A 14863-nucleotide genomic window follows, 5' to 3' on the forward strand; every position below is an offset into this window, starting at 1 on the left:
CAGTGAATGGACCCATGTCTGCTTTGATTGCCTGCCATCTCACCAACACTAGCCTCGACTATTGTTGTAGAATTATGTTTTAAGGCTGAATATCAATGGGAGTGAGCCAAAGTCATTCCCCTTTAATTCTCTGGAACACAGTCTGAGACATGACCGACAGGAGATTGATGAGAGGATTGGCCTGGAGGAGAACAAAAGCCCTGAGAGGCAGCTTAAGAGAGACGAGAGGGTGAACACACACACGCACACACTCACACGTGCCTATGCATACACACACAATGACATGTACGTAAATGTGCAGGGGCATCTGTGCGTGTTATCAGTATTGTTGCTTGTAAAGCACAGCAAATGGAATCTGTGTATCAGATTGAACTGTCAGTCAGACGGTGACTGATGGCTGAAAGACCCGCCCCCTTCAGACTTCCTTTAGAGAGCTCAGAGGAGGCTGATTGGCTAGGACACAGATAAACACAGAGGTTAAGATGACATTTCTATGATTACAGTGATACAATACACCACAATATAATGCCACAAAAACCTGGAGAGAGAGACTTAAAGTGGTCACAAAAAAAGCAGATTAAATATGAAACATTATAAAATGAAATGGTTAACTGTTCCAGTGTTTGAAAACATAATGTAAGGGAAACCACAAAAATGTAGCTAAAATAAAGCGCATGTCTGAGGCTTCTGAACAACCTGACTACTCCTCTCCCCCCCTCTGCACACACTCCTGAGCAAATTTCTCTAATTAAGCTGGCTAATTAATTCTCATTTACTAATGGTACTCCTATCAAAAAGGATGACTAGTCTGAGGGGCGAAGTGTGCCATCGACCGCTGTACTGTGAGGTGAAAATTAAGTTTCCCAGCTACGACGTGTGAAATGATTAACAGGTCTGCATCTCATCAGAATGCACTGCACACTAAAAATAGTGCTCAGCGTGTTCTGATACCCTAGGAACTGGCTGCTTTAAAAATCACTAACGTTTATGTTTATATTAATTATGTGCATTGGGAACCTGGGAAATTATGATTTGTTGGACAGCTTTTAATAATATATTTTAAGAGATTCCACCATCTAGGAATATGCGTTTTTCTTTCATATAAATCCCAAAATCCAACTAATTAGGTTTTCCAAGACAAAGGAACGACCCTCCAAAGTATCAGCTGAATCTTGATATCTTTTAATTGTTTTGTTTTTTCTTTTCTTAGATTAAAGGAAAGAGAAGGTAAAAGAAATGCTTCAAAGTGTGGATAATTAATTAATGTCAAAAAACAAAGGCGGAAAGCTCAGACAAAAGTGCCCTCCATTTATATGTAGATGTAATATCTGCCCTGTCAAGCTGCATTTAAATTTTGATAATGAGGTTGGACGGATATGGCAGATTTCCCTGAACTGTAATGGATATTGTTTTCCTGGTCTATATTAGAGCAAACCACAAGAGCCTTTACAAACACATACAGGTCCATAGCTCTTTACCCAGGCTGAGCTGATCTGGAGTATGTATGCAATCCTGTGTATGTACGGATGACTAATGTCTTGGGGTGTGATTGAGGGTCTGCCTGCACCCTGAGGTCAAAAGGGTGCATTGTAACTGTATTCACAGGGGTCGTGGAGGCCATCACCCCCTATGTCTGCCACAGTGACCTTTGACCCCAAGGATGTAGAGTGGGGCCGTACTGGCTCAGACAGAGAGAGGATCACTTTACAGCTGGACGCCAATCTTAAACCCACTCACATCACAGGGGGAACCAGAATCTTTCCCATGGATTTATGGGCATAAATCAACTCCTTGCCCTGTCCTCGCCTGCAGCACGCAGCGGTGTCCTCTTACATGGTCTCACTCTAAGTCTTCCCACTCTGCCAGGGGAAATCCCATTCCTGGCATTAGTTCTGCTACACGTCGTTTTCCCTGGGTAATTACAGCAGCCAGAGTGTGATTGTGTGGAAGGGCTTCAAAAATCAACTAACTGCTCTATTGGTTGAAAATAGATGAATTACTTGTCCTTTGTGTTTGATAAGATGGTAAATATGGCTAAACCTGAGGTGAAGAGACTCGAGTCAAGAGCTGAAATCGCCTCAAATGAGTTTGATTTTTCAATTCATGTAAACGACTTGTAGAGAACAGCGGGCCAGAGGGACATCTGGGACGGTTATGAGTATGTTGACAAGAGGAAATGGGGGTCACAGCAAATGGCAATTACGCATGCAGAAGGCAGTTCAGCACAATTAAAACTAATGAGCCTTCAGCCCTAAAACCTGCACCCAAATTAGTGATTTTCTGCCACATGTAATCCGGATGGAAAAGTGCAGTCATTACTGAGCTAATACCTAAATTCATTTTATACAGTGCTTCTAAAAGATGTGAAGTCTTTCAGTAACTGACCAGTTAAGTGTAAGCAGATACTTTCAGTTCATATAGGAAACCATTTTAACAAGATTATTGGTGATATTCTGTGCAAAACAAATCTTTTATGTCAGTTATATCAGTTATGTGTGCATGGTTAGGACATTCACAAACATGGGAATGTAGCAACACATCACACTTAAATGCTGATTTAGTGAGGGCATACACACTCTTCCCCACTCAAATAAAGAACAAACATTTCCCCTATAAAATCTGATAGACAAGTAGATAGATAACAATAGATAAGATATATAACCACATAGAAGGAAGTGGATGAATGGACGGATGGATGATGGATTAATGGACTGACAGATGGAAAGGGGGGGTAAATAATGGGAATGACGCTAGACAATGTGAACACCAACACCCACCATGGTGGTGCTGGTCACAGCTTGTCTGTCCTGGCGAGGGCTGAGCTGTCTGGGAGGGAGACTCCAGCTCCTCCACCACGGGAGGGCTGGTGTTGAGCTGCCCGACAGGAGGGGGCCACGGTAGGTCCTTGATCACTTTAATCTCTACTGCAAGTGTTGCCCAAGTCACCAGACGAGAGATGGAGGGAAAGAGGACAGCAACGAGAGGCATAAATGGACAGTGACAAAGGGAGTGAGGAAAGGGAAGTAATGACAGAACACAGAGAGGTAAAAAGAGAAAAGGAAGAATGGGTAAGTGAAAAATAGATAAGAGCAGAAGATGCCAGCATTGGGGTAGAGAGCTGGTTTATTTTGTGATCCAAGAATCAGAAGTAGCTGTGGACTAGAAAAAGCAAAGGAACACAACAGGACTGAAAAACAAGTGAAGTTAGTTTACCAGAAAGTAGGGTTGGGTTCTGATAGCAAGCACCCTTTAGGATGTGGTTCCAGTTTAAGTAAAATGCCTGGGTTTCTACAAGAAATAAGGGCTAATGGTGAAAGGTTCATTACAAACATTAAAAGCTCTACTGCAATAAAGGATTTGGAAGGATTCAGACTGAATAAGTGAAATGCATACCCGATTCAGAGTCTATAAAATGCTATCGAACCCCAACCCTACCTGAAAAGTTAGTACCTCTGACCTCTAAATCCAGACTGCCTAAAAAATTCCTACTATTACAAGAAGTAATGCATATTTCTGTATGACAGAATTTACTAAAGAGCCAGGCTGAAATAATGCAATGCCATGCCTTCAAAGTGGAGACAATAAAATATAAAGCCGCCTTGAGCTCAGCTGCAGATAGTCCCTGATACAGTACATCAGCTTACACTCTGCTGTTATTCTTAGTGCTGAGTTTGAGAAAAAGACTGTAGGCCTCTATATTAAGATATACAACAATGTGGACAATATCCTTTACTGGATGAATGTACCTCAGAGCAATCCATCCTGGCAGTGGACACTCCCCATGCTTTGCCCCTTAAATAATGTATGCCTCAAGTCCAGGTAAGTCAAGCACACTTTAAAAAGAATATCTGTCACTGTGCAAGGGACACTTGTTAAATAGCTGAGGGTACAAATGGGATGGAGACAGGATGTTTCTCTGTCATCTAAAGAAAGCTAGTGTTAGAAATCAAGACTAATAAAGAAACGCAGTCCAGCAATAGTATCTTTGAAAAGCCTCTCTGGAGGTGTTGGAGTGTTGTGTATGATTCTATGACATAAGTCCTCAAAAAACAATCTTCCAGTGAAGAAACTCACAATGCTATTAACAACACTGTCCATAGTGCTGGAGATGTAATTACAGTATATGAAATGAAGTACAAGAAGCTAAAATTAGTGTGATTTTATCAATTTGGTTGTAACTTATGGTAGATAATGCCTAGGGAAGCTTTCAAAACAGTGAGAGTTCTTATAAGCCTTCTAACAGAGCAGAAATAACAAATCATGCAGGTGCATGTTGCTGTTTAAATTAGCCCCAAAAAGAACACTAGCAAAGAACAAAAAACCAAAAGAAACTAAATTACATACAAATACAAGAACAAAATAGGAAAAGATATTCAAACTTGCAATAAAATATCAAGAGGTGAGATTAAGCCCAATTTGACTCTAGAAGAAGTGAAGTCAAAAAGGTCACTTTCTTTATTAAATTAAATTTCATGCTGGCGAATAAGATTGAAATTAATTGAAATTGGCAAAAAAAAAAAAAAAAAAAAAGCCTTCAGTGGTAGCCTACACTTCTATCTATCAGAGTGCTCTGAAATCATCAATGTGACAGCTATACTGCACATCGTCACGAAGTGGGGAAAGAGGAGGAGAGTAGCAGCAGATTGGCAGATGTATAACAGCCAGCAGATACTGGATACAGGGACACTTTGTGACACGTCAATAAGTTGTTGAAGAATTTAAGACCTTTAAGACCTTTTAAAGATGTTTTGTCTCTGCGACCTTGATCTTACTTTTACTGGTTACAATAACATTTACTGCACATTTACTTTTAGTTTAGGACTCAAGATTGTAACTAAGTCAGAGAGACACATTTGAACATCTAAAGATAGTTGACGAAGTGCTACTTCAGCTGCCTAACATGAGAAGAATGCAGCTGTTGTCATAACCATTAGTGTGTCACTGCGTTGTATGCTATACTGACTGGTTCCCAGTGGGAGGATGAACATAATTTTATGGACTTGTCGGTCTTCCACCCTGCAAGGAATTGCAGCGGTGATGGTACAGGGCATGCTAATGAGAGGCAATATCTGCGAGCTAGATGAAGGTGGAAACTGGAGAATATTCAATCCGACAAGCAATTAAATAGCTGGGCCTGCGGTGTCAGGGGGCTAATCTAGAAAAAGGTGGTTGGAAGGAGGAGCTGCTTGCTGTCTGTCCGGATTGGAGAGGTGTCGGGTGGTGGACCGGTGGGGCTGGAGGGTGGGGGAACGGAGACAGAAGGTTAGAAACTCTGGGAGATAATATAACTTCCACTACTTTGGGGTGAAGTAGGGGACTCTCTTCCTATGAGATTAAAAGCCTAATACTCATTTCACATTGCAGATTAGCGTGTAATTGTTTGGGGAGCAGAAGGCTGCCTGCACTCTGCAGCCTTGCTGCGAGGACGAGGAGACGATTTGGGCGAATGTGGCTCAGATTCGCTTGGTTGCACAGCTGAATAATAGCATTTAGCACTGTGAAAATTGAGGTAAACTGATTCAATAGCCAGGTGTTTTGGGTTTTTCTTAAAACTCAGGGTGACTGGAATCTCGCTCACCTTGTAACGTATTCAAAAGTACAGCCAGTCCCTAGGCCCTCATGAATAATCATTGATGCCATGTTGCCGCATAGATGAGTGCATCTTTACACCTTGTAGCACTCTTCAGTGACAAATTCAAATTCAGGACTAAGGTGACAACAGCAGTTACCGTCACACCCAAGAGTTGATTTACACATAAACCCTGAAGGCTTATCACACAGACATTCTCACATATCTGCCCCCATCACACTGCACTCTGTGAAACATATACACACAGCACTAAATAAACCTGCTTACAGCTCTACTGGCTGATGCAGATTGCGACTGATTATCAGCTCTGTGGATGGTACTGCGTGTGAACAACAAGTGTTTTAGAGCCTGGAGGTGAAGATCAGGTGGAAAATGTAAATTACACTCACTGTGATTTCTAAGTCATATGACTTTCTTTTTGTTAATTGGTTATTATGAGAGAAAAGATTCTGAACAGAAAGATTCTGCTTAATTATACAATTATTAAATGCAATTATTATTGGTAGCAAAAAACACAGACGTCATGCAAAGTCAAATGAGTCAGTGCTGATTCTGAAAAGATCTGTAAATATATCCAAAGATTACAAAATCTTTGTCCTCTAATCTGATTGCATTTGGATCAATATGCCTCTCATCTGCATAATCCTCAATCCATATTGGTACACAACACACTCTGTTGACATAGGAACAGAGGCTAGTAACGATCCTAGACTGACAAAGCACCTGTCACTTAAGTTAACTACACAAAAGTGTTCATGTTGAAACATTTAAAAACAGCGTCACGTTTCCGTAGCATGGGCATTCAGTAATTCCTTGGGATGCGGCTGATTAATTATTTGTTTCACAGCTATGTTGAGAGTACAGTTCATCAACAGAACCAGAGAGTGTAGGAACAATGGACAAGGGATCCTTTTCTATCGGTGTTTACCTTCCCTTTGTTCTTCCAGGAGCAGGTCTATTTTTGAAGCCAGGTATTTGTTTACAGGCTTTTCATTAGCCCATGGCACTTCATCACCGTAAACACTGCAGCACCATAAATCACCAGCTATGCTTGTTTCCACCAACGCCATTTAATTTAGTTCTGCTTAATTTGGTTGGCTAATTGCATGCATATTCAAAACAAGCTGGAAGATTGTGATGTTTATGCCGCACATTATGAACAGAAGAGCTTGGAACACAAAAACAGCCTCTTCTGAAGATGTGTTTGTTCCATCGGCACCCAAATCATTACAGATAACAACTGTGTAATGCTCCAGGGGAACTGAAATGCCACCTCATAATTCTCTGCATACTGTATCCGGTGCATTATACGGTCCGGCTCTCTTTCAAAGCACAGATCTGTTTTGAAAGTCTGTGTGTTTGCATTAAAAAATGAAAGTGGCGCAGAAAATAGGTGATGGAGATGAGATGACAGCAAGGCCTTTTTCCCCTGGTCTTCTATCAGGAGACAGAAAGAAGAGACGTGTTATTGACGGCCGGCCAGCAGGAGCTTCCAGGCTGGAGGAGAGCTTCTTCTATACTTTGTGAGGGAGGTTTACAGTGAGCTGTTGTGTGTGGCCAATGTGTGTGAGTGAAGATAAGACCTGTGGCAGCGCTCGGTAAAAGACGGCAGGACACATTTTAGGCTCATGAAAGAGGGCTGTCAGGAAGGTTATCAGCAGGGTGTTGCAGTGGAGGCCAGGAGGACGAGACAGAGCAGGAGAGTGACAGAGCGCGTGGGGGAAACCGGATCAGCCAAGCAGAGAGAAACAGAACCATGGCCCCCATGAAACAGCTGGCCTTAATCCCCGGTGCAAATAACCAACGCAGGACTGTAACTGAATCAATTATTTATTTTAGGACATTACACTTGAGCCTCAGATTTCTGTGTCGTTAAGCCCGTGAAGATTCATTAAAAAACCATAAAGCTCCTCAAGACCTGAGGGAGCAAGTGGCAGCGCCTTCTCTTATCTCCCGTGTTAAATGCGTGGTACCCCGCTGGCCAGGAGCCAAGTGAAAGGAGTTAGTAGCAGGTAACAGAGGGCAAGGAGATTAAGTAACAATGGCTCTCGATCCCATTCCTGCTGTGATGAGGCTCAGATTTCCGATGGCGGCGTGTCCATGTCTGGGTGTGTGAGTGAGCGTGCCATATGCAGAGTCAAGGCTCACAGGCTTACACTGATGGACATGCGAGCGCACTTTCTCTTGCCCTCACATGCAGGCTTCTTCATATGGTCAAATTCTAATGTGTCTCCCTCACTCTTCACCGTCAGGCTCATCCATCACCTACTCAGCAGCCAGGAGGGAGGTAGGAAAGAGACAGTGGCGAGTGCGTATGTGTGTGGGGGTGTGAGGGTGGGGGGCAGTGAAGATGAGTGATTAACCAAACCGCAAGTACACAGCCTCCCAACACTCTAACAAGGCAGGGAATTTACATTCCATTGCATACCTGTCAGGAGATAGCCCAACACTGAATAATAACACCAGGCCAAGTGTTGTCAAGAGGCGAGCATGCAGACAGTGATAGGGACAGCTGAGGAAAAAGGGCTGCAGCAAGGAGCATTAGTCTGCTCTCCTTCCCCGGTCATTAATGAAGACAAATAGTCTTTTATGCAGATTGCATTATCACGTTATACCATGGTGGGAGGGCGTAGGCAGCACTTGGTACTTATTTAATCTCCCCGCCTCTTTTTTCTTTCTTTTTGTACACACCCACTCCACAGTAAGGTTGTGCATATTTTTTCATTATCTGTTCATACTGTGTTTGCAGACACTTTCATTTCCCACATAATTGTCGGAATGTAAACCGTGAAGGTTTTGATGAGAGCAGGAAAGTGCCTCTGAAATCTGAACGGTGAACAGCATCATTAGTCATTGATATTACACAGCCAGCCACAGTGCTTCAGCACTATAGAAACATAACTGGAAAAAACAGCTCTCTACAAACAGCACACGGAGCTGCAGTTAGGTTGACCTTAAAACTGTCGGCACACAGAAGCGCTTGCATCAGGCCTGAAAATATTTTTACATACTAAGTTAATTGCTGATCTGGGGACACGGTAACATCACCACAATGGAGCCCAGTCGGGCAAACAACATGAGCAATCAGACACCACACAGGTTATTACAAAATCTCCAGTTCAACCATGCTATCTACAACACTTAACTGGCAATGAACTGAAATAAAGAGTAGACATAATGCTGCAACGCTGTAGTAGGCCAATGTTTAATCAAAAAAGTAGCTTTGAAAAATCTGACTGACACAGGCTGAAAAAATCATATGAATTTGTCCTTTAAATACATGTTTGTTCTTGATATATATTATATTTATTCTCACACCACTGTTTTGATTGGTGAGTAGTCTCCAACTACCAAAGCAAACTCACATCCAGCTTTTTTCCAGTCACTCCAACAACTAAAAATAGTTCAGTAAATGTACCGCTGATAATGCTGGAACTACCAAACACACATGGCCCTGGTTAGAGAAACCAAAAATATCGTAGTTACAGATTCCACAAAAAAAAAATAAAAAATTAGAGACTCTTAACCTGCCATGAAATCCAATCCCAACCTGGATTACACAACTACTTGAATAAACATGTCCAGGCGTCTCAAGCTCTAATTTACAGTAAACCCATGACCTTATGACTCCAGTCTAACATTTCAGAAACTCCAAGTAACCCCGCTTTGAATATGGATGCGAGACAATTCAACACTGCCACTATAAGAAATGTGATACCAAAGACTTTAATGTTTTTAGAGAATTGATTGGATCAAAACTCATTGACATTGGTGTTGTGATTCAGCTTGGCAGTGAGTACCCAGTGGTTCATATAGATGTTTAAGATGGGGAAGCCCAGGGTAACCTGGCAGCATCTGACAACTCCAGGTTGACTGCATTTAAAATAGTGCCAGGAGGGATAAGACAGGGACGGCTGGTACAGTGGGATTATCGACAGTCTAAAGAATTGTCTCAAAAGTGGATTTAAATGCTTAAATAGTGTATAATTTCTTGACATCAGAGGTAAGCTGGTTGCAAAGATCAGAGCCTTCAGTGCAGGCACATGCCGCAAGCCCAAGCCTTGAAAGGTGGGAAACTTTCTCTAAGCCCCTTGATGTCTGGATCCAAGGCCAGTCTACGCCGACACCTGCAAGAGAAACAAGCCTGTGTTGACAAGGCTTGTCCCAGAGACGTCTTTCTCATCATTCTTCCTTTTTCTGTCATCCAAATAGTGGGGAATTATTTCTGCCTGAATTAAACATAACACAGAATGAAGACATGTAATAAATCAAAGTACTTTTTGGAGCTGTAGCTTTCTTCTTTGAAAGACAACTTAAAGACTTATCTCTCCAATTCCCAGCCAACACTTTGACATCCAATGGAAATTAAATTAATCATCATCAAAAGAGGGACGCTGTCTGTAAAGGGGGAGTTGAAAGAAGGATGTGTTAGTAAATAGCGACCTAAACAAACTCTTCTGAGTGCTGCTTGACAGAAAAATAATGAGGGAGAGAAGGAAAGTGATTAAGAATGCAGCATCCCTTATTTAACTAATCACTGGCAGAGACAGACCAACGTGACTCCTATAAAGACCAGTGCCTAGAATACACAAGTGTAAACATTAAAAAGAAATGAAGTCACAAAACATTAGGAAACACAAAAAGATGATGAATGACTAGACAGACGTATTATCTGTATGTACAAATATAGAGTGCAAGCCTGTTCTGCCTGTCAGAACTGTGGCCACCAAATAAATCCTTCTGACCCATTCATTTGTTTTGAGTAGTGATAGTGTCTAAAACTCAGAATGTACAGCAGGTTGGTACAGAGTAATATGCTCATTACCTGCAGGAACACACTGAATACTCCCTTGAACCTCTTTTTCATCTTCAACAAATGAGATTAATAAGCTTGCTACCATGTAAATATGTTACATACTACAGTGAAGTCCAGTTCAGCATCATCTCTATCTCTGTCCACTCCACTGCTGCTGCTGTCACTGTGGCTCACCGTCTCAGCCAACCAAGCAGAGGACCAGAGGAGACTTTTTGTTTCAGTCATTACATCAAAACTAGTTTCATTTCAACACTGGGCTAAGAGTTGAGAATCAGATAATGTCCTTTTATTCAAACAAATTCACTGTGGATGCTGCCATATTGTTCTTGCATTGTTCTATTATTCACGGCCTATGAAAGTGGCTTGAGGATTTTGTATAAGACTATGTTGGACATTAAAGCTCTGCTTTGTAATATATAGATAATAATAGAAATATAAATAATATACAATGGCAGTCAAAAGTTTACATACACTACAGGGACAGTTATGCCAAGACAGTTTGGGGATCAAAATAAAATATGTTTGTATTATTTATACATTTGCAGGTAAAAATATGACAACATCGGATGGGTAAAACATATTCATACAGCACAGCTTGTATATGGTTCCATGTAAATGAAACTGAGTGTTCCATCAGTACAATGACCCTATATGTCAACAACCTAGGTTGAATTGTACCAATTCTGACAAAAAAAGATGATCCAACCTGAACTCTGCCAGAACCTATGAACTGACTGAAATAATAGCATTTTGTCATATTTTCAGAAGACACACAAAAAGTGTTTGGAGAACACAACTTATTTGTTGTGACAAAGATGTACGTGTATGTTTCCCAATCATTCTGTCACAGAAAAGAACAGTTGTATTACTAACATCCCCAAACTGCCTTGACACAAATGATCGCAACTGTAATGTGTTTTAGAATGCACTTTCCTTTTACCATGCGAAATCTCGTGATCTTCCTTCAGATCCCTAACCAAGTCCCGAGTGAGTCCATCTTTACCAGCCATCAACAGCAGAACACCAACAGGGATTTATCTCTCTCTCACCCTCTCTATTCCTAATCTAATTTGCTTTATTAAAATGCCTTGCAAATACAATGCAGTGTTTCTAAAGCAAACAGAAGGGAAATTAAGAGATAAATACAATAGAGGAAATAAAAATAAAAGCATAAAAAATAGAGTAGGATCAAATCATAATGAAGAAAATGTCATTATTTTCATATTGCTCTGTGCTCATCTCCTCTGTTAAATTCCATTCACACAAGTTCAATTACTCTTCCAAGTGTAAAAAACAAATGACAAACTTGGCAACTTCTTTTCCCAACTGTACACCCCAATGAGCCTTCGGGACATGCATATTTATAATGTCTTCTTTCATTCAGCTGTAATTAAAAAAGGAATAGTTAATTCATTGATGATTTAGTCATCCTGATGTTATCATGGTGGATACACTTTCTGAATCAATTATAGCTCTACAAAACTATTTACAGTTCAAATGTTAAAGCTGACATACAAGCACAAATACGTTCACAGTAAAAGTACATCTAAGCTAATATCTTATGAAACATGTTTGTGTAAGCACCTCAGTAAGTCTGTGTGTTCACTCGTTGGGTCTGTTTGTTTGTGTCTTTGTAAACAGAGGGGAAGCACAGTGTGAGCTTGTACGCCAGTACAGTAGAAATCACCTAACAATGAATCAGCGCTAGGTTTGTGTGCAGTATATCCCCATAAAGGGAAAAGCAGTATTTCAATAATTTTCTGACTTCATTGTTAATTATTCTGTCCACAACACCCCTAAAAGGTGAAGGAATCGACACAGATTCACTCCTTTGACCCGTACACATCAGCCCTTCTTCTGAGCACCAAGAAGTGTTACTGCACTTATTACACTTGTGTGTCCACTGAATTGATGAACTGATTTAAAGAGTATTTCTACAGTTTCGGTGCCTTTTTTAGTCCACTTCAAGCACTCTGCAATCATACTAGTAACATCCTGATAATGTCATTTCAATCAAGACAATTTTAAAAGTAAGCTCATTTGCATTTTACTGTGAGTGGATGACCTTTTTTCAACATACTGGAAGCTTTGGGTTTGAGAATTTAGTTTATTTTTGTAGTGTTAAGCAATTCTTACAAGTGCTAATAACCTGCAAAACATGCTTGTATTTAATTAAATTTAATTACATTTTTAACCTGTGTGCTGAGGATTTAGGTAACTAATAAACCCCAAACCACAAGCTTTCAGTGCAACCCATAAGGTATAAAAGTCTAAGTCTAAAATGAAAATACAGAAAGACAAGAGTCAATCCCCAGCCCCATCTCCAATGGTACCTGTGAGGGATTTAGAAGTGCAGTCCTTTCCTCCGTGGGGACCTGATCCAGTGCCACTTAAAGAGCCCTCGTAGCTAATGCAGTCATAACAAAGCAGAGCTGTTCAAGGATAAAAAAGAAAAAATATAAAGAGAAAAGGGGCGATGAAAAATAGAGTCATGGGTTGCTGATTTTCTTTTTTTATATCAGTTAAAAGGCTTGGCTTTTTTTTTTTTTTTTTTGGGTTGCATATTAATATTCCAAAGCCGTATTCTCTCCAGGAACAGCCCTGTTTGATGTTATGGCTGTGTTAGCCATGCTGAAGCTCTGAAACCACAGGGACTACCTGAACCTACATGCACCTGCACAACCAATCATGCCCCCCAAGCAGCTTATGTATCATCTTAGTTTAAAACAGGCAGCAATTGGATCAAAACAGAAAACAGTAGACTGGACACCTGCAAGTGAATGTAGCAGGTGCTTTAACAGAGGGAAGAAAAGAGAAGTGTTTAAAGCAGCAGTAGCAGCAACAGCAACAGCAACAGCAGCAGAGCCCTCAAAACCTGACAGGAGCCAACATCTAATTTATTAGAGCTGGGAAACATCTGGGTTAGTTAAGCAGAAGAGAAACAGTTTCAGATTTACCATATAAAAAGCTTGAAATTTAAATAAGGCAACCCTTACAGAAATGCAGTCATGCCTTAACTGGATTAGTTTACATGGTAAGATTTACTGTCTGAGCTTTTGACATCAGCGCTAACAGTAGGTAACAGGTAGAATTAAAAAAACAAATTAAAATGTATTTTAATTTGGATTAGGATTAAGAAGCTTGTATTCTGTCTGTTTCAAGAACAAATGCATGGGAGGCCGTTTTTTTGTTTTTCCAACAAAGGTCTTTTTTATCATATACAGTATGTTACTTATTTGTCTTAGCTACCTAATATATTATGTTGATGGCATAATAAAGTTCAATCTCATGTCTCTGTCGTACCTGCAAAGGCTTTGGAAATCCTCTCTTTCTTCCACTCCCAGGGCTGGTCATACTCCTCAGGGGGTCGCTCATCATCCTGGGGGAGTCGGCTTTCCCTGGGGCAGCGCAAGCGCTCAGGGTCAGAGTCTCCTCCGTTTTCGGCTGGCTCATACGGCGTGTCGTAGAGGGGCAGCTGCCTCACCGATCCATCCTTAGGTCCTCGTCCACCAGATCGTATTTCTATAAACAGGGAGAAAGACCGGTCGTTAATGCTGGGTTTCTGAAATAAAACTTTATAGATGAAAATGTCTCAGTGGGAGAGAAAACCGTCAGCATATGAGAAGTGAGGATTTATGGCTGTAGATGCACTTACAAAACACTGAAGCAACACATTTTATAAAGCCTGAATGCACATTTCTTGTATAGCAGATGATAAATGTGTGGTGATATTTCAACTGCTTTGACTAGGAGACAAAATATCCACATATGCACAGTTTCAGCTGCTCGCATCCTTGTTATTATATGGCTGAAATCACAGCCAATGGACATCAGTTTGCAGGCTAAAGGGCACTAATAACATCAGACCAGAGAGATGAATTTAGTTTTGAGCAGCTGAGGCAACCAACTGTTTATTAAATGTGTCCAAAAGTTGCCAGTGTTGGCACTGAGACATCAAACTGTAGCCTAAATGCATTCTAACAACAGTTAGTTAGGCACTGCAAGGCGAACACGGCTATAGATGCTATATAGATGCAGGTGTCCACAACAATCTTATCTCTCTGCTCATTTTATATCTGAAGTGTAAATTACCCACCAGCGATAATTAGGAAGAAAAGTTCTGCATGTTGATGGAGTGCATGAGTTCTGTACATTTGATGAACTGATGACAGAAGCGGAAATCAGAAGAGATAGTTTAAAGGGGAGAAAAGAGGTACTTAGGAGGCTGAGTACCTGCAAAAGCATACAGTGTAACCTCCCTGAATACAGCAGAATCACACAACAGTTCTGAACAGCCTTGCCCTGGGCTGCACATACCTGCTCTGTCAGAAGAAGAGTAACACCAATTTCCTTTACCCCCTCCCTGTAGGTTTCCCCTCCAAAAATACAGCAAGTGTTAGAAAACAAACAATATTCTGATGACTTTTCCATTCTTAGAGCAAGGTAGCCCAGCGGGT

The 14863-nt window shown here is 41.0% G+C and overlaps 1 protein-coding gene across 5 annotated transcripts in view; it reads right to left on the minus strand.

Moving 5' to 3' along the window:
* The window catches only part of LOC127351808 (SH2 domain-containing adapter protein F), a 93129-nt gene that overhangs the window by 14268 nt on the left and 63998 nt on the right, over window positions 1-14863 (minus strand). The window contains exons 3-5 of one of the 5 annotated variants that reach the window (XM_051379748.1): window positions 13710-13928; window positions 12740-12838; window positions 2778-2924 (exon numbers count right to left, since the gene is read on the minus strand). In XM_051379748.1, the coding sequence (XP_051235708.1) occupies window positions 2778-2924; window positions 12740-12838; window positions 13710-13928 (465 nt within the window). The remainder of the gene's footprint in view (window positions 1-2777; window positions 2925-12739; window positions 12839-13709; window positions 13929-14863) is intronic. The other 4 variants (XM_051379750.1, XM_051379749.1, XM_051379751.1 and 1 more) reach the window with 4 other exon arrangements.

This window comes from Dicentrarchus labrax, unplaced genomic scaffold, assembly GCF_905237075.1.
Source record: "Dicentrarchus labrax unplaced genomic scaffold, dlabrax2021, whole genome shotgun sequence".
NCBI lineage: Eukaryota > Metazoa > Chordata > Actinopteri > Moronidae > Dicentrarchus > Dicentrarchus labrax.